Genomic DNA, 23947 nt, shown 5'->3' on the forward strand with positions numbered 1-23947 from the left:
GTATATCTGTTTGAGAGGTGAATGGCCACAGGGAACCCCTGCACTACCTGCCTGATGGTCACCCATTCCCTTCCTGCCTGTGACCAACTGATTAAACGTGATATCCACGACATCCTCAGCATCTTGACTGCTCCAGTATGTATCCATTCGCAGCTCCAGCGCCGCAATGCTGTCTGCCAGTAGCTGCAGCTGGATACATTTCCCGCACACATGGTCGTCAGGGACACAGGAAGTGTCCCTGATTTCCCACATAGTGCAGGAGGAGCATGCCACGGGGCCGAGCTTTGCTGCCATGACTTACCCTTTAATTAATTTAAATTAAATCAATACCACCAATTATACTACAATTTAATGATATACTCAAGGGCCCTTGTTTCCTAGCACCCCCCGCTACACAACAGAGACCTTAGAAAGTATAACCACAAAATTAAGACCTTCTGAACTTTATAAACTATGAACCTTAACTGTCAAACTATAGAGTAGTATAAGTACTCACCCAATCAGCTGCTTCCTCCTGCCTGCGTCACGTTTTGAATCGTGAGGTGGCTCTGGAACGCCACCGCCAGTCTGCGAGATTGGTAAGCCTCTGTAAAAAAGCCCGTGAAAGTGAGTTTAAATACTCACTGAACCTCCACTCTCACCGCTCCCGACACTGGCCTCTGTAAAAAAGCCCGTGAAAGTGAGTGATGTAAGAAAAAGGAGACTTACCATCAAGTAACTTTAAAGTAAGCTTTAAGTAACTTATAAACACACTATATACACAAGAGAGGTCTTTACCATGCCTCTGGTAGAAGCCTCTTACAATACTGAACAGACCAGTATTTATACCAGTCCAACAGGAAGTGACATGACAGGAAGTGAGGTATGTACACAGTTCATAGTTCACAGGAAGTGATGACATAACTTCCCGGAAGTTATCATTTTTATCACATTCTTCCCTCCTGCAGGATTAGGAGGCTGTGGTCTACCTTTTGGTCCGCAGCCGCCGAACAAGGAAGAGTCGCACCTGTTTGGATTCCCGTCGTAGAGGGTCGCTGGTCCGCTTACATGCGGTTGGCCATTGGTCAGAGTCTGTGTGGCCTGGATTGCCCTGTGAAGGGTCGGGGAGATCATGGCTTCGAGTACGAGCCCCAATAGGTTCAAAGTCGGACTGCCTCTGTTCAGAGGGAGGTGCAGAGCTGGTCTGTGGCGGATCAGTACTTTCATGCGTGGTACTGGGAGGGTCGCAACCTTGAGCACGGGGTTCTACCGGCACCAAGCTAGTTGGTGTCCGATCAGGATCCTGGAGAGGGGTACCCGATAGGTCCCAAGAGTTTCCTGGTGAAATGCCATCACCCGATGTCCCACTAGGTCCTGGTGGGCAGGGAGCCAGATCCCGTAATGATACGGTAGATTCTCGGCCGTCGGAATATCGTATGTTTGCATAGGTGGGGTTGGCATCAGTTAGTTCAACCTCGTCTACAAGAGGGTCATTTTTAGACGTCCGAACGTATCTTCGGAGTAATACAGGTCCAGGAGTAGTTAGCCATGACGGGAGTGATGTCCCATGAGATGAGCGACGCTGGAATCCAAAGAACCGCTCATGAGGTGTAGTATTTGTGGCTGTAGAAAGCAGGGACCGTATAGAGTGCAATGCATCCGGAAGCACTGTTTCCCATTGCTGGTCTGGTAGGCCCCGAGATCTTAAAGCGAGACGTACGGAATTCCAGATGATACCGTTATACCTCTCTACCTGCCCATTTCCGATGGGATGGTATGGTGTTGTTTTGCTTGTAGCAATTCCCCGTTCTGAGAGGTAGTCCTTGAGTTCCCTCGACATAAAGGATGGACCCCGATCTGAGTGAATATAAGCCGGCATGCCACAGAGAGAAAATACCTGCTCAAGGCAGCAGATTACTGTGGACGCCAGCATATTGGAGCAGGGGAAGGCAAACGGAAAACGTGAATATTCGTCGATCATGGTGAGCAAATATGTGTTCCGAGTTGAAGAGGGCACTGGGCCCTTAAAATCGATGCTAAGTCGTTGCATCGGTTGGGTTGCATGTATGAGTATACCATCTGAGGGGCGGAAGAATTGAGGTTTTAATTCCGCACAAAGCCGGCATTCTGAGCATATTTTCTTTACATCTCCAGTGGAAAAAGGGAGATTCCGTGATCGTACGAAATGTAGCATGCGCGTAACGCCAGGATGACACAAACCATTGTGGACATCCATGAGAGTGGAGGATGACATAGTGGAGCAGAATGCCCGTGTGAGGGTGTCCGGGGCCACATTCTCCTTGCCAGGCCGATAGAGAATGGTATAACCAAAAGAGGCCAGTTCCATCCTCCAAAGTTGTATTTTATTATTCTTAATTTTGGTTCGTTTTCGATTATCGAGCATGAAGGCGACTGATCGTTGGTCCGTGATCAATGTAAAGTGCTGGCGAGCTAGAAAATGGTTCCACTTCCGTACTGCCTCTATGATGGCTGTGGCTTCTTTCTCAACCGGAGGATAATGTAGCTCGGCACCTTGTAAGGTCCTGGACATAAATGCTACAGGACGACCTTCCTGATTCAGAGTAGCCGAGATCGCCACCTCCGAGGCATCACATTCAACCACGAAAGGGAGATTCTCATCAATGGAGTGAAGAGCCGCTTTCTCCAACTGTTTTTTGAGAAGGTTAAAGGCTGCAACAGCCGCTGTTCCCAGTGGAAATGATCTAGCATGCAGCAAGGGTTGGATTTTGTCCGAAAAATGAGGAATCCATTTAGCGTAGTATGCAAACAGACCGAGAGCCCGACGTAAAGAAGCCGGATTCTTAGGTGACGGGAGCTCTTGGAGCGGGCGAAGTCTTTCTGGGTCTGGCTTAATGATACCATTGCCTACGCAGTAGCCAAGGATGTTGATGGTCGGTTGCGACTCAACAGATTTGGATTCATTCAGGGTCAAATTACGGCGATGGAGGGCATCCCGAAATTTTTGGAGGTTGGAGTCGTGTTCCTGTTGATCGTGACCTGCAATGGTAATGTTATCAAGATAGGGAAAAGTGTCCCTTAGGTTTTCCTGCTTAACCAGGCCATCCATTGCCCGTTGAAAGACAGCCACTCCATTAGTAACCCCGAATGGGAGGCGACGAAATTGGTACAGCCGTCCATTAGCCTCAAAGGCTGTGTACTGCTTATCTGAGACCTTCAAGGGTAACTGATGATAGGCACTTTTTAAATCGTAAGTTGAGAACACTTTGTATTCGGCCAGTTTATTAACCATATCATCAATGCGTGGCAATGGGTAGGCGTCCAAGTCGGTATATTGATTGATGGTTTGCGAATAATCGATGCATAGTCGCTGTTTGTGAGGTTTTAGAGGGTTCTTGACAATGACGACTTGAGCCCGCCAGGGCGACGAACATGGTTCAATGATATCCTCTGCTAGAAGTCGAGAGATTTCAGCCGCAATAAAAGATTGGTCTTCCTGATTAAAGCGCCGCGATTTCGTTATTATCGGTTGGCATTGAGGCGGAATACTGGCAAATAATGAGGGTTCATCAAGTGAAGCTGCTGATAATGCACAAAATGGTAATTTAGATGGTATATTAGAAATAGTAAGTCCGGGTTTGGATCCACCAAACTCAATGGTGAGTTTCTTATGCTGTTTTTGGAAGTCCAGCCCTAAGAGGAGATCACTACATAAGTCTTTGAGCACCGAAAGTCGGGTGGAGGGATACATACGACCATGAAGTGTCATATCAACAACACAAAAGCCGGAGATTCTGGTATTAAGTGATGACTGGGCCATCGCAATTGCCTGGTCCGATGGGAAGACATGTAGTTTCAATTTCGCAACAATCTGTTCCTTAATGAAACTATCAGTACTTCCTGAGTCAATTAAGGCATCTAAGGTATGCCCTTTAATTGAAATTTTTGTGGCTGCCTGAGACAGGTTCTGTGGGCAAGCAGCTGTAATTGGTGTCGTTGCACAGAGAGTGGCTAAAACTCTCGGTGTGCTTCTTCGGGAGAGAGCTCGAGAGGAAGCTTGATAGGTCCTAGCTGGAGCATCTTGATAGGCCCTAATTGGGGCAGTTCGGTAGGCCTTAGCTGGATTGGCCCTCGTAGAGGCCCTTGATAGGCAAACTTTAGCAAAGTGTCCTTTTTTCCCACAATAACTGCAGATTGCATTGCGAGCAGGGCAGGTTTTCCTAGGGTGAAAAGCATCTCCACAAAAGAAGCATTCCTTCCTAGATTGCCAAGAGGCTGCTAAAGTGGGGTCGTCCTCCTCTTCTTCATCAGAATTATCAGAATTAGATTCCCCCATGATAGGGTTCACCTGAGACCGCTTGAATTGTCTGGTTGCAGCTACAGCAGCAGATCGAGATCTGGGCAGCTGATAGAGGTCTGCATTTCTCTTTGCCAAATCCAGTGAACAAGCTAGGTCAAAAGCTTTTTGTAGCTCAAGTGTTTTACTTTCTAGTAGACGCTGGCGTATAAATGGAGAGGCAATCCCGCAGATGAAAGCATCACGAATCATTTCTTGGCGGTACAGCTCAGCTGAGGCTGCCTGAAAGTTACAATCTACGCTGAGCCTGCGAAGTTCTTGCAGGAATTCGTCAATTGATTCCCCTGGCCCTTGTCGGGCTGTGGCCAGTAGATGTCTAGCATAGACCTCATTTGGGGTCTTCGCATACAGTTTCTTAAGTGCCCGAATCACCTCTTCGTAATTATCCCAGTCATCAACATATTCGAACACTTTTGGGGTCACATAATTGACAAGTATCTTCAATTTAGCAGGAGCATCCACTTTACATTCATCCAGAAAATTCTCAAAAGTACGATACCAATGCTTCCATACCCTGCCAGCTGCTGGTGTATTCGGGTCCAAGTCCAGACGAATAGGTCTAAGGATTTTCTCCATGATGGGTGGTTCCCTGGATCCTTAACTTCCGAGTTTGTCTGAAGGTCTAGTATTTGTCAGTGTAAATACTAAGTTACTTAAATTGATGTAAGAAAAAGGAGACTTACCATCAAGTAACTTTAAAGTAAGCTTTAAGTAACTTATAAACACACTATATACACAAGAGAGGTCTTTACCATGCCTCTGGTAGAAGCCTCTTACAATACTGAACAGACCAGTATTTATACCAGTCCAACAGGAAGTGACATGACAGGAAGTGAGGTATGTACACAGTTCATAGTTCACAGGAAGTGATGACATAACTTCCCGGAAGTTATCATTTTTATCACAGTGAGTTTAAATACTCACTGAACCTCCGCTCTCACCGCTCCCGACAATGGCCTGTGAAAAAAAGCCCGCGAAAGTGAGTTTAAATACTTACTGAACCTCTGCTCTCACCGCTCCCGACACTGGCCTGTGAAAAAAAGCCCACGAAAGTGAGTTTAAATACTCACTGAACCTCCGCTTTCACCGTTCCCGACTGTAAAGCGCTTTGAGGCGTCCGGTGGTCGTGAAAGGTGCTATATAAATGCAAGTCTTTCTTCTCTGGGTCCTGAACCTGGCCTGGCGATCCTAGTCATCCCCATTTGCGCCTTTTAACTGGTAGGGGGATGGCGGCGGGGTTTGTCCCGTATCCAATACCGCTGGATGGTAAGGAGGCCAAGGCCATTCCCGTCGTAGGAACTCCCACCCTTCGGCCCCATTTCCCTTACAGCATGGGCTATGTTTGGGGCAGATAGAGGCTTTGCCTGCTCCAGACCCTATTGGGAATTGGGCAGGCAGCGGGATTCTGACTGGAGATCTGGCATTTCCAGGTCCCACCAGAACTCTCACATCCGTCCTGCTCCCCACGTTGCATCCTGGAACTGCCATTGGATTTGAGGATATCTGGCCCCCATATATATATAAAAAGAAAAACTTGCATTTATATAGCGCCTTGCACGATCTCCAACATCCCAAAGCACTTCACAGTCAATGAAGTACTTTTGAAGTGTAGGAAACACGGCAGCCAATTTGCGCACAGCAAGGTCCCACAAACAGCAATGAGATAATGACCAGATAATCTGTTTTAATGATGTTAGTTTTGGGATAAATATTGGCCAGAACACCGGGGAGAACTCCCCTGCTCTTCTTTGAATAGTGCCATGGCATCTTTTACATTCACCTGAGAGGGAAGATGAGGCGCCGCGGTTTAACATCTCATCCAAAAGACGGCACCTCTGACAGTGCAGCGCTCCCTCAGCACTGCACTGGAGTGTCAGCCTAGCTTTATGTGCTCAAGTCCCTGGACTGGGACTTGAACCCTCGACCTTCTGACTCAGAGGCAAAAGTGCAACCACTGAGACACGGCTTATGAGCATCTGATCCATAACTTGTTAAATCCATGTCTAGTTCCTTCCTGTCGATTGCAACAAAGATTGATGACATTTACATTTGACATTCATAAGATGGACAGGACCGTAAAGTGTTTTTTAATGTAGCTCCTTAAATGTATGATCCAGCTCTGTGCCAATGTGTATTCACCTTGCTTGCGGTGGCATCCAAACAGAGCAGAACGAAGCGATGGTGAGTTGGCCTCCCCTGCCAATCGCCATGGATGGGTCGGAACCAGAATCCTACTACCCAACCAGCAGACCACCATCGGTGCCCAACACCCCAGTGTACTTCTTCAACAATAAAACCTCCGACACAGGTAAGAAGGGCAAAACTAGCATGGCTGGTGTGTGTTGAGGTACGACTGCTGTGCTGGTATATGGTGGGTGTATCAGCATAGAAAGTGCCGTCTAACCTAATAATATAACTGGTGTAAGCAATGGACGTGGAATCAGAGTGGAGACAAATGAGCCTTAGCGGTTGGTTTGATGCCCAGTTTTGGTGGTTTCCTCATTCAATTAAGCCAAATCACCTGAATTTTAATAAATGATAAGGATTCCAAATATCATAATACTTAATCTAAACTGGAAAAAAACCAAATCCAACATATCTACTGAGCAATGGAAACAAAACTCAGAATGTGGTCTTCACCTTGGCAGGAGATACAAATGACGTACTTACGTAGGCTGACGTGGCCATCCTTGTTGATCCAAATCCATTTAAACCTGCTCCAGCTCTGCCCGTCATTAGATTCACACATCCGCAGAGGAGTCAGTGCTGAGCCCGGCTTGTAAAATTACACCTCGACCAGGAATTTAATTTCATTTACTTTGTTCAATCATTGTTACGTTCAATGGTAGTCAAGCTGATCTTTTTCACACCAAGGGTGATTGACTTGTTGCCAGGGAAGATCACCCTTCCAACGGGCAATGTAAATGGGTTCAAAAGGGATTGAAGGATAGGATGCCAATTGGGATTGAGATCTATTAGAAAAGTCTGATGGTCTTTCTGCAGCCTCTAAAAGTTCTCATGTTCTTGATTCAGTCCCTGCTCACTTTAGTTCTGTTTGGTTGAATTCAGTTTATTTTGAACCTGTTCTGAGAAATTCATTTCGATTTGGTTTAGCAAACAGGCGGCCAGTCTGTCTCCAGCTTCCGATGCAGCTGGGACCTGAATTGCTCCTCAATACCCAACCACTGGGTTCCCAGGAGAATGGGTCTGCGCTGATCAAAATGGCGGAATCTTCCTGGAGAATTTCAATTATGACCTTCATTTTGAGCCTAGATTGGAAATGGGTTTATGTATAATGGCAGACATCTGGGACTAAAACGCCCGTCAGGTGTGAGAACAGCATCTGAAGCCGTGCACCCTCTCGATGGTGAAGGTCCAATTTAAAGATGTGTCCCTCCCAGTTAGCTTCTACTTAACCTCTCCTCTCTTGTTGGTGGTGAACCATACATGAGTACAAGTCCAGTGGTGCCAGCAACCATCACCCAAGTGGTTGCTCACAAGATCACAAGATAGATTCAGATGAGGGAGGCTATTTGGCCCACTCTAGCTTGTCCATCTGGAAAGGCCTTGGAGTCCCACCCATCACAACACCCAAATGTTTCTTTAACAATCCCACAGAGTTTGCCTCCATTACCCTACTCAGACGCCTATTCTTTATGTGAAGAAGGACCTTCTGACATAAGTCCTAAATTGTTTTTTTTATCGATTTGAACCTGAATCCTCTTGTCCTACTGTCACAGTTTAGTTCAAAGTAATTTCCTAGATTTACCTTTTCCACATCATTGACTATTTTCTATATGGTCACCTCCTTCTGAGAGTGTGAAGCACAAGTTTGTTCAGCCTTTCCTTGTCCTCTGACGCTAGGAATCAGTCTCGCTGCTCTACGCTAAATGGCCTACAGGGTTCCTTTCTTTCCCTTGTGTCTCGGTAACCAGAATTTGACTGAAGATGTGATCTGACAAGGCCACTGTACACTTCCTCTTACTCATACTCCCTGCTTTGGTTCTACAGTTCAGTATTTTGCTTCCTTCGTTGATTCCAATTCTCCGGTCATTGGGCATGTTGAGCATCAAGTTTATTAGAACCCCTGGGTCACTTTCAATTTCCTTACCTATTCTGACACCATTCATGAAGTACTCATCTTACCCATCTTACCTACATACAAGGAGTACTTTACACTTGTCCGCATTTTCCCGTTGAAGCCTGTACACTGAAGGGGTGAAATTGGTCTTCACCAGTGGGCTTGTGGTGAACCGGCAGCTCACTTGACACGACGCCCCGATTAAAGTCCATGGCGAAGCTAATTGGGCACAGTGTAAAATGGGCTGCTGATTCACCATGAGGCCGTTTCGCCCCCACTGGCAAAGACAAGTTTCAACCCCCCCTGAGTGTCTGCGGGTTAACATTACCAGAAAACGAGCAGTTCGACCTTTTGTAAATCCCTTGAATCCAGCTCCCGTCACTCTACAAACACATGAATTAGCTGGGTCTGACTATGTAAAATCAATTGTTCCAGGGGTTGGGAGTCTGAAGTTGCGGGATAAAGGTTGGCACCGAAGCACTGGCCCTTCCGCAAGGAAGACCATCATTGAGGTGAAGGTAGGTGTGGAAAAATCCAACAGAGAATTCTGCCATCAATGAAAGGCTGAGACAATTAAAGCATCCAGGGGTATTCAATATTCAGGAAAGATAGGCAAAAAGCAAAGGGAGGTGGGGTAGTATTACTGGTTAAAGAAGGGATTAACACAATTGTAAGGAAGGGTATTAGCTCTGATGATGCGGAATCTGTATGGGTAGAACTGAGAAATACCAATGGGCAAAAAACGTTAGTGGGAGTGGTATATAGACCTCCAAACAGTAATGCGGAGGTTGGGGACGGCATTAAAAGGGAAATTAGAGAAGCGTGCAATAAGGGCACAGCAGTCATCATGGGTGACTTTAATCTACATATAGATTGGGCTAACCAAATTAGTAATAATACTGTGGAGGAGGAATTCCTGGAGTGTTTAAGGGATGGTTTCCTGGACCAATATGTCGAGGAACCAATCAGAGATCAGGCCATCTTAGACTGGGTATTATGTAATGAGAAAGGATTAATTAGCAATCTTGTTGTACAAGGCCCCTTGGGTCGGAGCGATCATAATATGATCGAATTCTTCATTAAGATGGAGAATGAAGTAGTCCACTCAGAGACTAGGGTCCTAAATTTAAATAAAGGAAACTACTATGGTCTGAGGCGCGAGTTGGGTAGGATTGATTGGGGAATGTCACTCAAAGGGTTGACGGTGGATAGGCAATGGCAAACATTCAAAGACCGCATGGATGAATTACAGAATTTGTTCATCCCAGTTTGGCATAAAAATAAAACAAAAAAGGTGACTCAACCGTGGCTAACGAGGGAAATTAGGGATAGCATAAGATCCAAGGAGAGGACATATAAATTGGCCAGAAAAAGCAGTAAACCTGAGGATTGGGAGCAGTTTAGGATTCAACAAAGGAGGACAAAGGGATTAATTAAGAAAGGGAAAATAGAATATGAGAGTAAGCTTGCAGGGAACATAAAAACTGACTGTAAAAGCTTTTATAGATATGTGAAGAGAAAAAGATTGGTGAAGTCAAGTATAGGTCCCTTGCAGTCAGAATCAGGGGTATTCATAATGGGGAACAAAGAAATGGCTGACCAATTAAATGCATATTTTGGTTCTGTCTTCACAAAGGAGGACACAAATAACCTCCCAGAGATGTCGGGGAGCATAGGGTCTGATGAAAGGGAGGAACTGAAAGAAATCAGTATTTGTAGGGAAATGGTGTTAGGGAAATTGATGGGATTGAAGGCCGATAAATCCCCAGGGCCTGATAATCTACATCCTAGGGTACTTAAGGAAGTGGCCCTAGAAATAGTTGATGCGTTGCTGATCATCTTCCAGCATTCGATGGAATCTGGAATGGTACCCATGGATTGGAGGGTAGCTAATGTTACCCCACTATTCAAAAAAGGCGGTAGAGAGAAAACGGGGAATTACAGACCGGTAAGCCTGACATCGGTAGTGGGGAAAATGCTAGAGTCCATTATAAAAGATGTAATAGCAGAGCACTTGGAAAACAGTGACAGGATCAGATAAAGTCAACATGGATTTACAAAAGGTAAATCGTGCTTGACTAATCTACTGGAATTTTTTGAGGATGTAGCTGGTAAAATAGATAAGGGAGAACCAGTGGATGTGATGTATTTGGACTTTCAGAAGGCTTTTGATAAGGTCCCGCATAAGAGATTAGCGTGTAAAGTTAAGGCACATGGGATTGGGGGCAAGGTATTGACTTGGATAGAGAACTGGTTGGCAGACAGAAAGTAAAGAGTTGGAATAAACGGGTCTTTTTCCGAGTGGCAAGCAGTGACTAGTGGGGTACCGCAGGGATCGGTCCTTGGGCCCTAGCTATTCACAATATATATTAATGATCTAGACAAGGGAACTAGATGTAATATCTCCAAATTGCAGACGACACAAAGCTGGGTGGGCGTGTGTGCTGTGAGGAGGACTCCAGGATGATTTGGATAGGTTGGGTGATTGGGCAAAAGCATGGCAGATGCAATATAACGTGGATAAATGCGAGGTTATCCACTTTGGTGTCAAAAACAGGAAGGCAGATTATTATCTGAATGGCAATAGATTGGGAGAAGGGGAAGGGGAACGAGACCTGGGTGTCCTTGTGCACTAGTCGCTGAAGGTAAGCATGCAGGTGCAGCAGGCGGTTAAGAAGGCAAATGGCATGTTGGCCTTTGTAGCGAGAGGGTTTGAGTACAGGAACAAGGATGTCTTGCTGCAGTTGTACAGGGCCTTGGTGAGACCACATCTTGAGTATTGTGTGCAGTTTTGGTTGCCTTATCTGAGGAAGGATGTTCTTGCCATGGAAGGAGTTCAGCGAAGATTCACCAGGCTGATACCTGGGATGGCAGGAATGACGTATGAGGAGAGATTGGGTTGATTGGGCTTGTACTCGCTGGAGTTTAGAAGATTGAGAGGGGATCTCATCAAAACCTATAAAATTCTGACAGGACTGGACAGACTAGATGCAGGAAGGATGTTCCCGATGGTCGGGGAGTCCAGAACCAGGGGTCATAGTCTAAGGATAAGGGGTAGGCCATTTAGGACAGGAATGAGGAGGAATTTCTTCACCCAGAGAGTGGTGAACCTGAGGAATTCTCTACCACAGAAGACAGTAGAGGCCAATACATAAATATATTCAAGAAGGAGTTGGATATATTTCTTAAGGCTAAAGGGATCAAGGGGTATGGGGAGAAAGCAGGGACCGGGTATTGAATTTGGATGATCACCCATGATCGCATTGAATGGCGGAGCAGGCTTGAGGGGCCGAATGGCCTACTCCTGCTCCTATCTTCTATGTTTCTATTCACTGAGGCAATACAAGCAATTTATATTAAAAAGCCTCCTCAGCATTGAATAGTATCAATATTTAACTAAATATTGTAAAATAAACAGATGTTGCTAGTGAAAGTTTTGATCTACATGCAAATGCCAAAAGTGAATCTATATTCTAATTCCCCTTATAGACATTTTCCATGAGCAGAAAATTACAACAATACGTTGACTGTTTGCCCTAAGGAGCAAGCTTAAGTCTGTGATTCCCAACTCCGTGTTCCCAAACCTTCATGTTCTCTGTTAGTGAAAGGCCCTCAAGGGTACTTGATGCACAAATGGAAAATTAAAAACTCTCCATTGTGCAGCTGTGAGCACGCAGAACAGACCATGGAGCATATAACAGCTTAATGCCCCATTCACAAATACCAAGGAGGCATCACAGCGATACACTCCGCTGCTCCTGGTGCAATTACCTGGCGTAACCACCTACCTGTAAAATTCTAGTTGTTGCTCTGCACCTACATCAGCCGCACGAAATAATAATAAACGAGTCCAGGATTTGCAAATTGACTTTGGTGGAGAAAGCTCTCGAGCAAAGTCAGTTCTGTGCTTGGTGGTTAATGCGTCCGCTGTGGCTCAGTGGGTAACACACTCGCCTCTGAGTCAGAAGGTTGTGGGTTTAAATCCCACTCCAGGGACTTGAGCACATAAAGCTAGGCTGGCACTCCAGTGCAGTGCTGAGGGAGTTAAACGTTAAACTGAGGCCCCGTCTGCTCTCTCAGGTGGGCGTAAAAGATTCCATGGCACTATTTCGAAGAAGAGCAGGGGAGTTCTCCCCAGTGTCCTGGCCAATATTTATCCCTCAATCAACATCACTAAACAGATTATCTTGTCATTATCACATTGTTGTTTGTGGGACCTTGCTGTGCGCAAATTGGCTGCCGCGATTCCTACATTACAACAGTGACTACACTTCAAAAAGTACTTCATTACTGTAAAGCGCTTTGAGACGTCCGGTTGTCATGAAAGGCGCTATATAAATGCAAGTCTTTCTTTCTTTAATGCACCCTTCAGTGCGACATTGAGATTACAGAGCAGGAAGGTTGCAGGTTCGATCCACTGGCTGTGCTCAGGCTGGGTAATGGTAGGAACACCATCATTGTCCTCAGTCCCTGCTGAGCTAGGGAACAGGTAAAATCAGCCAGGATCCCACACGTGGTCATTCTCCAGTGACCAGTGAGCATTTTCTCAGAGAAGGTTGAGTGGTCATATGTTTGCTGTTTTTAGAATTCTAACGGGACGAGATAATGCAAACTATTTCACCTTGTCCAGAACAGCAGAACTAGAGGACACGGCCTGCGATAAATTCAAAACTAATTTGCGGAAATATTATTTCAGAGAGCGAGTGGTGAATCTTTGGAACAGGCTCCACTGGAAGATGGTGGAAGCAGTTGTTATCGATCCAGTCAAATGCAAAGGTGACTTTGGACCGATGCTTCCCAAAGGTTTCCACCACTGGAGGTTCCTCGCCTCATGTCTGGGTCTGTTGTGGACTAATTGATAGATATTTATTGCTGTGATTAATCAACAACACCATTATCGTGTAGCATGCGACTACCAGGATGGTAGAAGACGAACTAGATGGACCATGGTCATTTCTCGTCTAGCAATTGTTATGTTATTGATTGAAAGTGCAGTGCTATATGGGACAGGGTTGGGGTTGGGGTTGGGGTTGGCTGTGGTCCCTCCAATGGTCAAATAGCCCAGCAATACTCACTGTCTAGTAAACTAGGCCTGTATTCTCTTGAATTCAGAAGAAACCACCAATACATGGCTAGTACCTGCCCAAACCTCCAATACATGGCTAGTACCTGCCCAAACCTCCAATACATGGCTAGTACCTGCCCAAACTTCCAATACATGGCTAGTTCTTGCCCAAACCTCCAATACATGGCTAGTACCTGCCCAAACCTCCAATATACGGCTAGTACCTGCCCCAACCTCCAATACATGGCTAGTAACTGCCCCAGCCTCCAATACATGGCTAGTACCTGCCCAAACCTCCAACACATGGCTAGTACCTGCCCAAACCTCCAATACATGGCTAGTTCTTGCCCAAACCTCCAATACATAGCTAGTACCTGCCCAAACCTCCAATACACGGCTAGTACCTGCCCCAACCTCCAATACATGGCTAGTAACTGCCCCAACCTCCAATACATGGCTAGTACCTGCTAAAACCTCCAATACGTGGCTAGTACCTGCCCAAACCTCCAATACATGGCTAGTACCTGCCCAAACCTCCAATACATGGCTAGTACCTGCCCAAACCTCCAATACATGGCTAGTACCTGCTAAAACCTCCAATACATGGCTGGTACCAGCCCAAACCTCCAATACATGGCTAGTACCTGCCCAAACCTCCAATACATGGCTAGTACCTGCCCAAACCTCCAATACTTTGCTAGTACCTGCCCAAACCTCCAATACTTGGCTAGTATCTGCCCAAACCTCCAATACATGGCTAGTATCTGCCCAAACCTCCAATACATGGCTAGTACCTGCCAAAACCTCCAATACATGGCTAGTACGTTCCCAAACCTCCAATACATGGCTAGTACCTGCCCAAACCTCCAATACACGGCTAGTACCTGCCCAACACTCCAATACATGGCTAGTACCTGCCCAAACCTCCAATACATGGCTAGTACCTGCCCAAACCTCCAATACACGGCTAGTACCTGCCCAAACCTCCAATACATGGCTAGTACCTGCCCAAACCTCCAATACATGGCTAGTACCTGCCCAAACCTCCAATACTTGGCTAATACCTGCCCAAACCTCCAATACACTGCTAGTACCTGCCAAAACCTCCAATACACGGCTAGTACCTGCCCAAACCTCCAACACATGGCTAGTACCTGCCCAAACCTCCAATACACGGCTAGTACCTGCCCAAACCTCCAATACACGGCTAGTACCTGCCCAAAGCTCCAATACACGGCTAGTACCTGCCCAAACCTCCAATACACGGCTAGTACCGGCCCAAACCTCCAATACGTGGCTAGTACCTGCCCAAACCTTCAATACACGGCTAGTACCTGTCCAAACCTCCAATACATGGCTAGTACCTGCCCAAACTTCCAATACATGGCTAGTACCTGCCCAAACCTCCAATACATGGCTAGTACCTGCCCAAACCTCCAATACACGGCTAGTACCTGCCCAAACCTCCAATACACGGCTAGTACCTGCCCAAACCTCCAATACATGGCGAGTACCTGCCCAAACCTCCAATACATGGCTACTACCTGCCCAAACCTCCAATACACAGCTAGTACCGGCCCAAACCTCCAATACACGGCTAGTACCTGCCCAAACCTCCAATACATGGCTAGTACCTGCCCAAACCTCCAATACATGGCTAGTACCTGCCCCAACCTCCAATGCACGGCTAGTACCTGCCCAAACCTCCAATACATGGCTAGTACCTGCCCAAACCTCCAATACATGGCTAGCACCTGCCCAAAGCTCCAATACACGGCTAGTACCTGCCCAAACCTCCAATACACGGCTAGTACCTGCCCAAACCTCCAATACATGGCTAGTACCTGCCCAAACCTCCAATACATGGCTAATACCTGCCCAAACCACCAATACGTTGCTAGTACCTGCCCAAACCTCCAATTCACGGCTAGTACCTGCCCAAACCTCCAATACATGGCTGGTACCTGCCCAAACCTCCAATACACGGCTAGTACCTGCCCAAACCTCCAATACACGGCTAGTACCTGCCCAAACCTCCAATACACGGCTAGTACCTGCCCAAACCTCCAATACATGGCTAGTACCTGCCCAAACCTCCAATACATGGCTAGTACCTGCCCAAACCTCCAATACACGGCTAGTACCTGCCCAAACCTCCAATACATGGCTGGTACCTGCCCAAACCTCCAATACACGGCTAGTACCTGCCCAAACCTCCAATACACGGCTAGTACCTGCCCAAACCTCCAATACACGGCTAGTACCTGCCCAAACCTCCAATACACGGCTAGTACCTGCCCAAACCTCCAATACATGGCTAGTACCTGCCCAAACCTCCAATACATGGCTAGTACCTGCCCAAACCTCCAATACACGGCTAGTACCTGCCCCAACCTCCAATATATCGCTAGTATCTGCCCAAACCTCCAATACATAGCTAGTACCTGCCCAAACCTCCAATACACGGCTAGTACCTGCCCAAACCTCCAGTACACGGCTAGTACCGGCCCAAAACTCCAATACGTGTTTCCCGCAGGTAAGACTTCCTGTTGACTGTGCAAAGTTGGAAAATTAACCCTTCAACATTTTCCAAAAATTAATCCGAACGTGTCTATTCAGTGGACAGTTTTCTCCCTCTTCTGTTGTTTGCAATCCCAGCATGCAGGCACCAAAGCTATTGGTTGAAGGTTGAGCTGGCCAATGAGACTGCAGATTGGGGCCTTCCCGTTGACCGAGAGTTCTCAGCTAACTGATGCAATACAGGCGGAACCTATTTTTACTGTTCATTCACAGAATCTGCTGGTGTTGGAGCCTCCACCTTGGAATCTTGGTCATTCCAGGGGTTCATGCCTAACATGGGATGCAGGTCCTTACACGTTAGGTTACTGCTGAGCTGTGGCAGTGCCACCTCTAAGGTAGTCCCCGGGTAGAGGTGCATCTGGTGGGCCAACAATTAGGTCAAGTCCTGTCACTCTGTCAACAGAGACTGACTGATCCTTTTCTCAGTAATTGCCATTAACATACTGCACAGGGACAATAAAATACAGTCCGGCTTACTGCAGTGCTAAATAGCGTTACAGTTGCACTATCCTCAGTGTCAAAACCTGTGCTGCTCCTGACCTGGCCAGTAACTGATGGGCAGTGTAAAGGGAGCTTTACTCTGCATCCAACCTGTGCTGTACCCATCCTTGGAGTGATTGATGGGACTGTGTAGTGGAAGCTTTACTCTGTATCCAACCTGTGCTGTACCCTGTAAAGTCTGTGGGTTGTATAGCGAAGTAATACACAGACTACAAGAGTAACTTTAACAGGACTTTACTATTCGAAGGTCAGGGCGAATCTGCCCAATAAATCCTGACACTGCACTTATATACTGGTGTGGTCACCGTTGGTATTACAGTATACAGCAGCCCAGGCAAAGTAGTGCCACACATAAAATAGTTCTCTTAAAGGTGGACGGTTACATACAGTAGTTCTCTTAAAGGTAGAATAGTTACATACACTACAATCCTCCCTTTTTAGCTTACAACATACTTATTCCCCATTAACATAACATCATAACATATATACAACTTTATGCAAAACAGTTCACAGATTCAGTCTCTCTGGAGGTTTCCTGACTCTATCCGGATAACGCCTCAGTGGTGTAGTAGTTTTCGGCGGGGTAGTACAATTTACAATTTTTTTTTTTTTTTTTTTTTTACAATTTAAATCGCTTTATTGGCATGATAAGTTACATCTTATGTTGCCAAAGCATCAAAATACATTTATGGTTTAGCACATAAACGCAGTTCTATTCATACAGTGTATAAACAGGTATATCCCTGAGTGTATAAATATACATTCGCATTGTTTATATATATTTTTTTCTTAGTTTACTGGTTGTCCCTCTGTTCATGGCAAGCTGTAACATAGTGCGCCGCCAGTGTTATACAGCTTCTCTCCTCTCCCAGTAGGAATGGGAGTTTTTGGTTGTCATTCAGATTTCTGAAATCAGGGCATATTTGTGAGAATTTTTGGTAGAAATTCTCCCTGATGCCCTGATATTTTCCACAAGCTGTGAGGAAGTGCATCTCTGTCTCCACCACTCCCTGACTGCAGTGAGAGCATATCCTGTCCTCTCTTGGCAGCCTGGTCTGCCTGTGTCTGCCTTTTTCGATCGCTAGGCTATGTTCGCTAAGTCTGTACCTTGTCAAGGTTCTTCTCAGTTTGTTATCCTTTACCATGGTCAGGTAATCAGCTATGTTGTATTGTCTGTTTAGGGCCAAGTAGCAATTGAGTTTGCTTTGGGTTTTTGTTGTTTCTGCCCAATATGTCAGATATTTTTCCTTTTGCTTAGCGACGATTGTGTTGGGTCGAATTCTTTGTGTTACCCTGTCACTGTCCTGGGGCTGGTTATTGTTAGTATTGTTAGTAGTTACTTCACTGAGTCCCAGGACTAATTGACTGAGGGTATTCTTCTTTATGGTCAGCTCTTGGCATTTCAGGGCGTCGTAGTGATAGCATTGGGGATTGCTCATTTGTAGGTGATTCCAAAATTTGGTGGCTCTTTTTTGGATAGTGATTATTAATGGATATTGGCCTAGTTCCGCCCTGCATGCATTGTTTACTGTTTTCCTTTGAGTCCGGAGGATACTTTTACAGAATTCTGCATGTAGGATCTCAATTGGGTGTTTGTCCCATTTTGCAAATTCTTGTTGAGTTAGCGGTCCCCATACCTCACTGCCATAGAGTGCAATTGGTTCAATTACTGATTTGAAAATTTTGAGCCAAATGCTAATTGGGATTTCTATTTGGATTGATTTTTTGATGGCATAGAAAGCCCTTCTTGCTTTCTCTTTCAGTTCATTCACAGCCAGTTTGAAGTTTCCCGTAGAACTGATTTTTAAGCCCAAGTATGTGTAGTTAGTGGTTTGTTCAATTTTGGTTGTTCCTACTGTGAAATTTATTTTGGGTCCCTGATGTTTGGATCTTTGCTGGAACACAAGGACTTTGGTTTTTTGGGGATTTATTGTCAGGGCCCAAGTCTGGCAGTACGACTCCAGCAGGTCCAGGTTTTGCTGTAGCCCCTCTTTAGTAGGTGACAGCAGAACCAGGTCGTCTGCATAGAGGAGGAATTTAACCTTGGATTCATATAGGGTGAGGCCGGGTGCTGTAGATTGTTCAAGTAGTTTTGCCAATCCATTTATGTAAATATTAAAGAGTGTCGGTGAGATTGGCGAGCCCTGCGTCACCCCCCGCCCCTGTGGGAAGTATTTTGTTTGTTTGTCTCCAATTTTAACTGCACATTTGTTGTTTGTATACATTGATTTAATTACATCATATGTTTTCCCTCCTACCCCACTTTCGATAAGTTTCAGGAATAAACCGTCATGCCAGATGGAGTCGAAAGCCTTCTGGAAATCTACAAAGCATGCGTAGATTTTGCTTTTGTTATTGTGAACGTGTTTGTCAATTAGGGTCTGTAGGGTGAAGATATGATCGGATGTTCTATAGTTTGGCAGGAATCCAATTTGGCTTTTACTCAAGACATTGTGCTCCTCAAGGAAGTTTATAAGTCTTTTGTTTATGATGCTACAGAATACCTTCCCCAGGTTACTGTTTACACAGATGCCTCGATAGTTGTTTGGGTCGATTTTGTCCCCACTTTTGTATATGGGCGTAATGAGTCCTTTGTTCCAGATATCAGGGAAATAACCGACACTCAGAACCAAGTTGAAGAGTTTTAGGATAGCCAGTTTCATTTTGTTGTCTGTGTGTTTAATCATCTCGTTTAGTATGCCATCTGTCCCGCAGGCTTTTCCTGGTCGCAGGTCCTTGAGTTTTTCAAGAAGTTCTTTTTCTGTTATTATGGCGTCCAGCGGGTTTTGTAGGTTCTTCTGGTAAGGTCGAGTTGGCTTGAAGGACAGTGTCAGGTTCATCTGATTCCAGTATCACCAGATCGGAGGTAGGTGTTCTGGGTATCTCTGCTTCAACATTAGCAGTGTAAGGTTGTGGAGTAGGTTGGCTCTTTGTGGATGACCCTATGATCTGGTCAACATGGCGCCTTATTATGCTGTCACCAATGTCCACGGTATACAGCAGCGGCCCTAGCCTTTTTACAATAGTTCCAGGCTGCCATTTCTCGGTACGGTAGTCCCGGGCCAAAACTTGTTGACCTATCTGAAAAGATCTAGTTGGCCTTTCATTCATGCCCTGGAATTGCCGGTTCTCTACGTCCCTTCTGACGTTTGGCTTAATCAAATCCAGCCGGCATCTCAGTCTTCTATTGAAAAACATCATGGCGGGAGTTTGATTTGTGACCGCATGTGTTGCATTCCTGTACGCCAACAAGAAGTTATCTACTTTATGTTGTAAGTTGATGTTTTCATTACCCATGGCCTTTATGGCCTTCTTGAAGGTCTGGACAAACCTTTCAGCTAATCCATTGGTGGCGGGATGGTATGGGGCTGACGTGTAGTGCTTGACCCCATTGCTTTTTAAGAATTTCCTGAATTCTTCGGACACAAATTGCGGTCCATTATCAGAACAGACCTGTTCTGGCAGCCCATTCCTGGCAAACATGGTCCTTAATACTGTGATGGTTTTTTCCGTGGTGGTGGAGGACATCTTTATTACCTCCGGCCACTTGGAGTGTGCATCCACTGCTATTAGAAACATTGAGTCCATAAATGGACCAGCAAAGTCAATGTGTACCCTTTGCCAAGGAGATGAGGGCCACTCCCATGGATGCAGAGGAGCTTGTGGTGGCGCGTTTTGGACCTTCTGGCATCCTAGACAGCTCTTGGTTATTTCTTCGATGTCTCCATCAATACCTGGCCACCACACAAACGCTCTTGCTAGGTTCTTCATTTTCACTCCACCCAGATGCCCCTCGTGAAGCTCCTTTAGCACCTTATGCTGAAGTTTGGGTGGAATCACCACTCTCGATCCACACATCACGGTTCCTCGGCACACTGACAGCTGTTCTTTTCTTTGCGAAAATGCTGGCAGCATTGGTTCGCCATGTGCTGGCCATCCCTCCACTGTTAAATCGTAGACTCATGAGAGAGTCGGGTCATTCCTTGTTTCATTCTCGATCATCGAATTTGTCACTGGTAGACATTCTACTGTGGACGAGTGGAACATCTCTACCGGGTCCACTGCAGCCGCCTCTTCAACTACCGGCAACGGTAGGCGCGATAACCCATCAGCATTTCCATGCTGTTTGGAGCTTTTGTATTTGATGTCATATTGGTGTGCCCCAAGTAACACGGACCACCTCTGTAACCTTTGCGCTGTCATAGTGGAAACGGCCTTGTTAGGGTTGAATATGGACACCAACGGCTGGTGGTCTGTCAGTAATGTGAACTTCTTGCCCTGCAGGTAATGATTGAACTTCTTTACTCCCCACACAAGGCTGAGGACCTCCCTATCTATCTGGGCGTAATTTCGCTCAGCGGAGGTCAATGATCGGGACGCAAATGCGACTGGCCTTTCCGAGCCATTTGGGAACCTGTGTGAAAGTACTGCTCCAATTCCATAAGGGGAAGCATCACAAGCTAGCCGAAGAGGTAACGTTGGGTTGAAATGAGCCAACACTTCCTCAGAGGTAATCAACGCCTTGCTTCTGCAAAAGGCCTTTTTACAGTCCTCGCTCCACTTCCATGGCACTTCTTTCCGCAACAGAGTATTCAGCGGATGCAACACCGTGGATAAATTTGGCAGAAACTTGTGATAATAATTAATCAACCCCAGAAACGATCTCAACTGTGATACGTTTTCCGGAGCGGGGGCCTTCACGACAGCTTCTATTTTGTCAGGCGACTTGTGTAGCCCCTCTTGGTCAATGACATGACCGCAGTATGAGATCCGTTTCTGGAAGAACTCACATTTCTGGCGATTAATTCGAAGGCCATATTCCTTCAACCTGGTGAGCACCCGTTTCAAATTTGTGAGATGTTCCTCTTCGTCTTCTCCCGTAATCAGGATATCGTCCAAGTAACACTGCATGCTTGGAATACCTTGTAAGACCTGCTCCATTGCCCTCTGCCAAATTGCTGGAGCCGAAGCTACTCCAAAAACCAGTCTATTATAATGATACAAGCCTCTGTGCGTGTTGATTGTGAGATACTGGCGCGACTCTTCCTCGACTTCCATTTGTAAGTATGCTTGTGCCAGGTCTATCTTGGTGAAGTGTTGCCCGCCAGACAATGAAGCAAAGATATCCTCAATCCGCGGAAGCGGGTATTGTACCGTGTGAAGCACCGGATTAACTGTGATCTTGAAGTCTCCGCAGATGCGGACCTTTCCCAGTCCCCCTGGCTTGTTGCTTGATGAAGACTTCATGACGGGAACAATGGGCGTGGCCCACTCACTCCAGTCCACCTTAGACAGTACCCCTGAACGTTCAAGCTCTTCCAGTTCTGCCTCCACAGCAGGTCGTATCGCGTAAGGTACCGATCTGGCTTTGAAAAATTTTGGGCTTGCATGTTCTGCAATCTTGATTTTTGCTTTAATTCCTCTCAGTGTTCCCAGTCCTTGCTGGAATACCTCTTTAGCTTCGTCCAATATTCTGGACAACCGTTCAGGTTTGACCTCTTCCTTTCCGGAATCTACCGTCATTGTGTTTAGCGAATGCCAGTCTATCTTTATTTTCCTGATCCATTCCCGTCCCAGAAGTGGTGGACCTCCCTCGGGCAGCACATACATGTCCATCCTTTGGTGATCTTTGTCCTTGTATCTCACCTTGACTTCTATCTTTCCGATGGGGTATACTTTGTGCCCCGTGTATGTCTGCAATACCATCTCCGTATCCCGTAGGGAAATATGTTTGAATAACTTTTTGTAATCATGCTTATTCATGACCATCAGCGCCGATCCGGTGTCCACTTCCATCTTCACTTGGACTTTTGCAATCTGTAGTGTGATCCAGATAGTTTGTCGGTCAGCTTCTTTACTCACATTGTGAATCCTCAGACTACCCAGTTCCTTGCTGTTGGAGTCTGCGTCTGAATTCTGTTTATCTGGACTCTTCCCAGTCACCTCATGTACCTTTCTGTACTTCTTCTGCGGTGACTTATTATTGCTGGTCATCTTTCTTGCCCGGCATACCTTAGCTATGTGGCCAAGCTTGCCACATTTCCTACATTCCTGGTTTTTAACCCAGCATTGGTTCTGGTTGTGTGTTGTCTTCCCACAACGATAACATTTCGTTGTACTCGAAGTCATTTGATCCACTCTGAGTACCGCTGTCTTCCGCTGCATTTCCGCCGTGCCTCTCGCTGCGGCTTCGTGCGATGCTGCAATAAGGACAGCCTTATCAAGTGTAAGATCGTTCTCTTCGAGCAGTCGTTTTTGTGTTCCTTCCTTCGACATTCCGCACACGAACTTGTCTCTCAGTGCCTCTGGCAGATTTACCCCAAACTGGCAGTATCTTGCTAGCCTCCGCAGTTCAACCAGGTACTCCGCGTTGCTTTCCTCTTTTCGTTGCATTCTCACGTAAAATTTAGATCGTTCCGCTAACATCAGCGGTGCGGGGTTAAAATGATCCTTCAGGACAGCAACAATATTAGCGAAAGACTGATCTGCCGGTTTAGCTGGTGATAGAAGATGCTTCAATAACCCGTATGTTCTCGCACCCATTAAGTTTAGTAAGGTTAGAGCTTTTTCATAATTTGCTAACTTATTGGCCGTACAATATATCTTGATGCGTTCTACATACGTGGGCCAATCTTCCACCTCGGCATCGAACCCGTTGATGTTACTACGCTTAGGCATCTTCACCTCTTCCTGAGAAACAACAACAATATTCTTTAACTTTTTATTTTTTATTTTTCCAAGATGGCGGTTTCCCGCGCTTATCTTCTTTCCCTGCCCAATTTCAAAATGGCGGTTCCCGCTTCTGTCTTCTTCCCCGCCTACTGGCGGCTTCCCGCGTTTCTTCCCCTGGCGGGAGGGGTAAGTTTTCCCTCGGGCGACGGCCGCTGGCTTTCGCGGTTCGCAGCCTGTGCGTCGGCTTCAGCGCGTTCCCTTCTCTCGGCAGGGCAACCGGCGCTGGGTACAACCCGTTGGCGGCGAACAGTTTCAGCTGCTGGGCTGGTTCTCGCTCGGCCTTCCTTGCTCGGGCTCTGTCTCTCCCGCTCGCTCGGGCTCCCAATCGCGCCTCCCAGCCCTCTCGCAGTCCGGTGCTTCCCTCCCCGGCTGCGGCTGAGTTCTCCGCGGTTTATTTATTTTATCTCTTCCCGCGCCCTACGATCCCGGTCGCCGCTTTTCGTGGCCCCGGTCGCTGCCGGCCTTTTTCGCCGGTCGCGGTCTAGCTGTCTCACGACGCCGTTGCGTCTCCCAGCCCGCTTGTACCGCGGCTTCCGTGCTCCACGCTGCCCCCGTCTCAGCACCTCTGGGCCCGACTTCTGTCCGGCTCCTTTCCCCCCCGACCGTGGTCGAGTTCACCGCCCTTCTCCTTCGTTGATTTTATTTATTTTCCCTTTACTCACAGTCACCATGG

The 23947-nt window shown here is 46.5% G+C and overlaps 1 protein-coding gene across 1 annotated transcript in view; it reads left to right on the forward strand.

Moving 5' to 3' along the window:
- Nucleotides 1–23947, forward strand: part of LOC147101862 (uncharacterized) — a 54636-nt gene that overhangs the window by 17319 nt on the left and 13370 nt on the right. Inside the window, exons 4-5 of the mRNA XM_085965147.1 lie at nucleotides 6480–6623; nucleotides 8832–8914. Of these exons, the coding sequence (XP_085821273.1) occupies nucleotides 6480–6623; nucleotides 8832–8914 (227 nt within the window). The remainder of the gene's footprint in view (nucleotides 1–6479; nucleotides 6624–8831; nucleotides 8915–23947) is intronic.

Source organism: Somniosus microcephalus, chromosome 23, assembly GCF_052327205.1.
Source record: "Somniosus microcephalus isolate GS21.2 chromosome 23, FLI_Smic_1.0, whole genome shotgun sequence".
NCBI lineage: Eukaryota > Metazoa > Chordata > Chondrichthyes > Squaliformes > Somniosidae > Somniosus > Somniosus microcephalus.